Here is a 7,263-nt window from a genome sequence, read left to right as displayed (position 1 = left end):
GTTTGGTTAGACTAAAACTACAAGGTTGAAGTTTCACAAAGTGCTTTTTTTTTCAAGTTGTGACACATATTCACCTTTTGAGTAAATATGTTGGACTTGTTAGAAAACTGTTGTTTATTTACGCATCCAGCAATTACAGGGCAACATGATGATTCACTTGGAGTCATGTCTTCGGTCACCTGGCAAATATAAGTTTAATATTCACTCACTTTTAGCTCCGTTTATTGCTCTCCACCATCTTCTGAGGGACATGTCTGTCTATCTCACTGCTGTTTGCTGCTGAGCAGGTAGTGTACAGCGGGTTCGTGCAGCTTTTACTGGGAAAACGACGCTAAGAGAGCGGTGAGAGTGAACCAGAACAGTACGAGTGGGTCGGATGGCTGAACAATGAGCTGAAATCAGAGGAGAGCTGCTCATATATATTTCTCCATCAGTTCCCACATGTACTATTACGACCTGTCATGGTACAAGCATACACAAAGACTAGCGTCTTATATAGTCCTCACTTTAACATGCTAAGTTGCACAACAGCTTGGAGGATTTCAATTTCTTGGTTGGATGATAATGCAGAAAAAACAAGGCAGAGGGTTGGAATTCTGCTTATTAGTCTGTCATCTCTCCAGAGGACAATTAGTAATAGAGATCAGATGATGATTCATGTTTATTATTATGATAATAAACATGAAGTCTGACACTTTGGGACTTTTTAGAGAGCTTTATTTTTCTCTACAGATTTTTTGAAGTGTGCGTTGATAACTTTCTTTATTTCGATCTTTCTCATTCTGGTTGTCTGAAAACAGGCTAACGGGGAAACACCCCAAGTGATGAACACTGAGCAGGAACATTAAATCCCTTCAGGACCAATACATAGTGCACACACAAAGGTGAATGCTTGAATGCTTCCATGGCACTGTCACGGAAGCTTGATCAGCTGTACCCATCACCGTATGAGCGTATTGTAGAGCGGCGGGCTTTGAGAGGGGTGGATGACAATTACAGTATAGCTTCATGCAAAGACAACATGAGAGCAACTCTGATATGAAACAAATACACAAGAAGAAGAAAAATGTCGTCCACAACTTTACCATTTTGGTTCATTGCTTCTGCTCACATCAGTGTTGTTTCCATCTGACAGATACACAATCACCACTATATCACTGCTGTGTTGACTTGTGCAACAGCTATACTCTTTTCACGTTTAAGTTACTGTGAATTATTGCAAAAGGCTCACCCCAGTTACAAGGAAATGTAAGAAACAATCGCTCGACATGAACTGCGATCGAAACAGCTGAATCAAATGTTCCCCCTTATTAACTTTCTGGTCTGATGAGGTGATTCCTGCGATAAGTGTGAACAAACATGATGTGTCTTTGAAGATGAAGTTTTGCAGTTTTGTTCTTATACTTTCCTACACTTCTCTCTACATCAGTCCATGTAACAAATTCGAGGGGATTTCACTGTTCTTTCCAAATAACGCGGTGAACCTGCTTCCTGGAACCAGCCACGGATCGGCTGCACTGGATCCCGGAGCTGTTTCCATTTGCGCTGATTGAACTGTCCTGTAAGAGAGCCACACGGCCTGAGGAGACATCATGCGATACCTTCCCACGCCCGTGTCTCATCAGCTCACGGACAAGAACTGAACTGTATTGATTAGGCGACGGAGAACTGGTGTGTCCCCACCTCCACCCACGCACACGTTCACACAGCCAGTTCATTTCAAGGTTTTTCCTCTTTACTTGATAGCGGTACACATCTGGTACACACTGAGCTCTAACCTACAACAACTAAATCGGGTTTTATTCTTACTTTGGTAACTCAAATAACGCTGTTCTCCTTAAAATGTTAACACACACACAGCTGCATTATATGGAGACATCACAGTGTCACATTAGTTATAAATATATGGTAATGATTATAACTAATAATACAAATACACAGAACATTTTCTTCTCTGCAGCTGGCCTCTTCAACAAGGCCCAGGATCCCCTTCCCACTTGTATCTCTGTATACATTGCACATATTCTTTAGACCTCATACTGTCAACTTTTGCACACAGCAACTGCAGAGCTGTTAAAACAGTTGTAGTGCACATATTTTAATAGTTTTTTATTGTACATTGTTCTATTCTATATTTATATTTCTTGACTTTTGCAGTGCTTGTTTCAATTTTTTATTTTCTCCTACTAAGTTTATTGTTATGAACCAAAACACCAACAGGCAAAATTCCTTGTATGTGAAAACAAACCTGATTCTGATTATAATTTCTCCTATAGGCCGTTGCTGCTATATTTTAAAAGTCCAGATTTCTTTTAAAAAATTGAGGCTCTTGCTAATCTCCAGCGCAAAGACAATTGCTGGATGACATCAGCAGTAAAACGCCTCCTGCATGACTTCATGCTGGAGTAGAAGGGGATTTTTGGTCCCCCGTGTTGAGAGCACCACCCTTTGTTCTCTGTTGCCTCGGTCAGGTGATAACCATCTCTGCTGTCCGGCCTCAGTGCTATTATGAGGCTGACATTCACGGCTTCAACAGCAGCTCTGTGCCAACTGCCTACCTGGAAACCCCACCCTGTCCGATATAAGGCACTGATGAAAGAGAGAGCTTTGACAAACAGTGAGAGTTCACAAGAAGCCGTTTTATTGAAGTCCTCTAAAGCTATTGTGCCTTTGCACTGAAGCCTTTCTAAAGAAAATCCCATTTGGATTTAAAATCTTTTGTTGCCCTGAAGAATCCTGCAATAGATACACCCCATGTGACTTTGATTATAAGACAAACAAAAAGCATCATGTATGTGGGTAGAGCTTTTCTTCCATCTCCGCACACTGATTTAATTAAGAGCCCCAAATATGATCTGAAGATCGTGAGTCATGCTGACGACCTTCAGCTAAACTGGTGAAAACGAATATCAATTCAACTCGACGTCAGGGCGAACACCCGACATGACTCACGAGTGCATGCAGACAGATACAAGACAGCAAACACTCAATTACAATGGCATTATCAAAAACAGATTCAAATAAGCACATAGGTATATAATTAATGCAGCTGTGTAGTGCCGTCAGCATTTGCATCCACCACCAAGGTAGGTACCTCAAGTCTATCGTTTCTTTATCATCGTGAACGCTGGTTATGCATTTTTATTTGGCCCAACTCCTAAAGTGTCAAACTCAATATTAAAGGAGAGACAGTCCTCCCATTAAACATGCATACCACTTAATTCATCGTGCAGTCGAGTAGTGTGTAGGCCTGCTCGTAGTCGCTGTTGCACTGCTCCAGGATGTCCTCGAGGAAGACTCTGCTGCAGTCTGGAAAGCTCTTCTTCAGTTTCACCAAGGCCCAATCATAGTCAGGATCTGGAAAGCACACAGGAAAGAAATCATCCTCATGGATCCCACTTTATTCATCATTGTTCCCACAAGGCCCCTGTTGAAAAGAGGGCTCTTTGATTGTCATCCCATACGGCACAGCGCAGTATCATTCTCATGCACAGCAGACGGACACATGTTTTATTCTTTTCTTGTTGGGGATGATCTATTTTGTGGAACATTTGCACACACGATCTGTGAGGCAATCACCAAGATGCTCTTGTCAGCTCCACTAAAACGAGAAGTAAAAAGACGGACTCAGAAGTCTGCAGTCATGTCTTTCAGGCAGCTTGAAAGCTCTTCTGTCTGACCACTTTGGCATCTCTTGCCTACAACTACCCACATCTTCCGGAATCGGACGCCCGGTGGTTCTCCCTGCCACGGGCTGGTCCGGTTTAAATGCAGGCCTGGGCAGCAGTGGGGGACAGACGAGAGAGGCCGTCACACGATCATGCAGGAGATTGGCTCCGGCAAGGTAGTGACAGCACGGAAAGACCCGATCAGCGGGCTGGTAAAATATAGACCGGGGCTGGCGGACGCAGCCTGACATGGATCAAGGATGTTGTGGGATTCCGACATGCAGAATTGTCCCCGCAGTGGCGGTGCCAGGACTGAAAGTTTGAGATATTCTTGGGTAATTTAGCTTTAACCGACAGGCGCTAAAATGGAGGATTTCAGTCTAATGGTTGATACAGGTATAATCAGACAAGACAAGTTTTTTTTACATTAAAGCATGTAAATATGTTTTAGTGGAAACCCCAAATAAACCTGAAAATGAGCAAGACACATGTATGTCTCCCCTTTAAGTGCCATAGGAGTTTAGGAGTGCCATATATGTAAAAAGGTTCGATATTTGGATTATAACAAGTATTAAAAAATAAAACAAACTAAAGAATAAATTAAAGAAAGAACGAGTGACACATCAGCAAATTATTAAGAGCAGCAGGTAATAATGTTTGTGTTCTTATCTCTGAGTGGCAGGTACTCATAGTTGTATGGCAGCCAGTCAGGTATCAAACTCAGTATGTGAATCTGGATCAATTATAGAAGGACGCCACTGTTCTCGTTTGGCTGCAGGCCGAGAGTCAGTCTCGCTTGTGTTCCTGAGAATTTTCCTCTCTGATTGACAGGAGCCCAAAGTGTTTTGTGTGTGTTGGTGTCAGACTTTTACGCCCATGTTCTCTGTGTCCTGTCAACAAACGCTTAAAATGTGTTTAGTATATTGCTCAATCCATAGTACGTAAAGGTTTGTGTCCAGAAGGAAGGGAAATACTTTCTTACGCACACTCTTCGACACAAACAGACATTTCTCACAAACTACAAGTATCAGCAGGATTTGAACGCCAGGAGCTACGGCATCACTACGTACCACGCATAACTTCCTGCCTGCATATTTGAAGCACGTAAAGCCTTTGATTTAACGCAGACTAAACAGACAATCACAGTCTTTCTGAGAAAGGTTGGCAACTCTTGTCACATATCTGATTTATGTTTGGTTCAACCAGCGTTGAGCCAGACTTAAAAAAGGCGTGAGAAACAGTAGGCTCACCAGCTTCAACTGTCCAGTCGGCAAAGCACTGATCTGGGTCTGGGATCGGCTGAGAGGGGGGGAGTTGGTGTCCACGGGGGTTGTCCGGCCGGTGTCTAAAATCCTCGGGGGCCAAAAAGGGACACTCCCAAACGCCTTCTTCTTTTGTGTCCTTCTCACTCCCCCCGCGTCGACCCTCGAGATTGTCCAGAAAGGCTTGGTTCACCCTGTCAAAATACAATGAATCAAACTAATGCGTCACATAAAACAAACTAATGCTGTACTTTATAACTACACATGCAGGCAGGCTCTAAATGGCAGTGAGCGGCATGTGTTTGACAGCTTTTAAAACTTCAATAAACTGGTTAGTAAACTGCACACGAAACATTCAGCGACCAGGCCAGTCCGTACTGGTGTCATTGCATGAGGACGAACAAAACACACGATTCATCTTGTTGAGTCCACTGTGCAGAGAGTCCTCCATCTGATGCCTCACCTAATCAGCTTTTATCTCGGAGACAGAACCATAATTAAATATAACAGTGTGTATACATGTTGTACATACCTCGTGTGTTCCTGCTGTACGTCTCTCACACCTGTCAAGTCCTCTCTCTGTTTACTCTCCACGGCCCCACTCTGACAAAAAAAACATTATTCAAAGTATAAAGGAAAAGATGGCTTAAGGTAATATGCTTTTGGAAACTGAGAAAGATATAAATTGTGTCTGAGCAGCACTAACTTGAAAGGTTAACTGGAACACTCCACGGGGGGGGCCTTTAAGGGCTCGGCTGAATGTAAGGTATTTGGAGGTGCGACATGGAATATGATAAGATCACTCTCATAGTATCAGGGTGTGGAAATGAAAACATTCCAATGCAAATAGAAATACACAGAAAAGCAAATGCATGCAATACTTATGAACAGAGCACAATGACAAACATGCTGAGTAAAGCATATATATATGCATGAACAGGATTATTGCATTGCAAAAAATAAAGAGATAAACAGCAAAATGAAACACAGGAGGTGGAGGTTCAATGAGTTTTTTTCTTGGCTTTTGCAATAACCAGTTCTGTGCTATCAGGTTCTTGTAGCAGGCACAAAGCAGCTATTCTAGGTGGAGAACATGTTAACATGTTGTATAGCCAATATTACTCAATGAACATTTATTAACCCAGATTTAAACTGAATTATGTCTATTTTCTTTTCAATATGGATACATGTATTTACTGTTCAGTCACACACATCTCTCTCTCTCTCTCTCTCTCTGTTGTCCTGTCCCAGGGGAGCTCATGGGTCAGCGAGGTGGTTATTTAGGATGGCACGAGAGGAAGGAACACACAGCCCACCTGTGTGACCGCTCTGTGCTCCCATCAAAGCTTAGCATAAAATCTCCCACTCAGACACACACATTACACATGTACACACACCACACACACACACGCCCACAAATAGAGGATATGAAGGGGAGATCAATCTGTATTATGGAACCATTGCAGGAAGAACAACAGATCCCAGGGTCCCACTAAGAACCACATCAAGACGTTTGACTTTTGCTGCTCTGCGGCCGCAAGCTTTCATCTCCTAATCTGTGACGTCTATCTGGGAGAGCTGCAGCCTGGGAGAGTCTGAGAGAGGAGAGGAGAGGGAGAGGGAAGGAAATAAGAGGAAAGGAGAGGGAAGGAAAAGAAACTAAAGGAAAGGAGAGGGAAGGAAAAGAAACTAAAGGAAAGGAGAGGGAATCAAATGAGAGGAAAGAAAAGGAGAGTGAGGGAAAGGAGAGGGATGTAAATGAGAGGATAAGAGTCAGAAGGAAAAGAGGAAAGGAGAGGGAATAAAATGAGAAGAAAGGAAAGGAAAGGAGAGGTAAGGAAAGTAATGAGAAGGTAAAAGGGTAAGGACAGGAATGTAGGCATGGAAAGGATAAGAAAGGAGAGAAAAGGAAAGGACAGGAGGAGATGAGAAAAAAGAGGCAAGATGATACAAGACAGGCAAGGAGACAATAAGACGGAAAAGGAAAGGAGAGAAAAGGAAGGGAGAGGAGAGTGCAGGAAATGAGATGAGACGAAAGGGGAGACGAGAAGACGTAATAGGTGAGGAGACGCAATGAGAGGAGACAAAGCGAGTTGAGACAAAGTGAGACGTGAAGAGGTGAGACTCTGTTGCTGTCTGTTACCCTGGAATCATCCAGTGAACTGTATAATCCATTTAGCCTGTCAGTGCGTTACAGTGTGTGTGTCCCACCATAAAACAAGAGACTTCTTTATTACTGTAACTGACTGCTTTCTGTTTCTTTTTCCACCATAGTTTGACCCAAGGTCTCTCTCTCTCTCTCTCTCTCTCTCTCTCTCTCTCTCTCTCTCTCT

General features: G+C 43.0%; 1 protein-coding gene across 1 annotated transcript in view; it reads right to left on the bottom strand.

Moving 5' to 3' along the window:
* Nucleotides 1-2,619: 2,619 nt before the first annotated feature.
* Nucleotides 2,620-7,263, bottom strand: part of epsti1 (epithelial stromal interaction 1) — a 12,391-nt gene continuing 7,747 nt past the window's right edge. The window contains exons 8-10 of the mRNA XM_031873434.1: nt 5,463-5,533; nt 4,919-5,124; nt 2,620-3,357 (exon numbers count right to left, since the gene is read on the bottom strand). Of these exons, the coding sequence (XP_031729294.1) occupies nt 3,218-3,357; nt 4,919-5,124; nt 5,463-5,533 (417 nt within the window). The 3' untranslated portion in view covers nt 2,620-3,217. The remainder of the gene's footprint in view (nt 3,358-4,918; nt 5,125-5,462; nt 5,534-7,263) is intronic.

Source organism: Anarrhichthys ocellatus, unplaced genomic scaffold (assembly GCF_004355925.1).
Source record: "Anarrhichthys ocellatus isolate YVR2014 unplaced genomic scaffold, GSC_Weel_1.0 scaffold71, whole genome shotgun sequence".
NCBI classification, from domain to species: domain Eukaryota; kingdom Metazoa; phylum Chordata; class Actinopteri; order Perciformes; family Anarhichadidae; genus Anarrhichthys; species Anarrhichthys ocellatus.
Note: the sequence above shows the minus strand (reverse complement) of the source record. Positions and strands in the feature narration are given on the sequence as shown.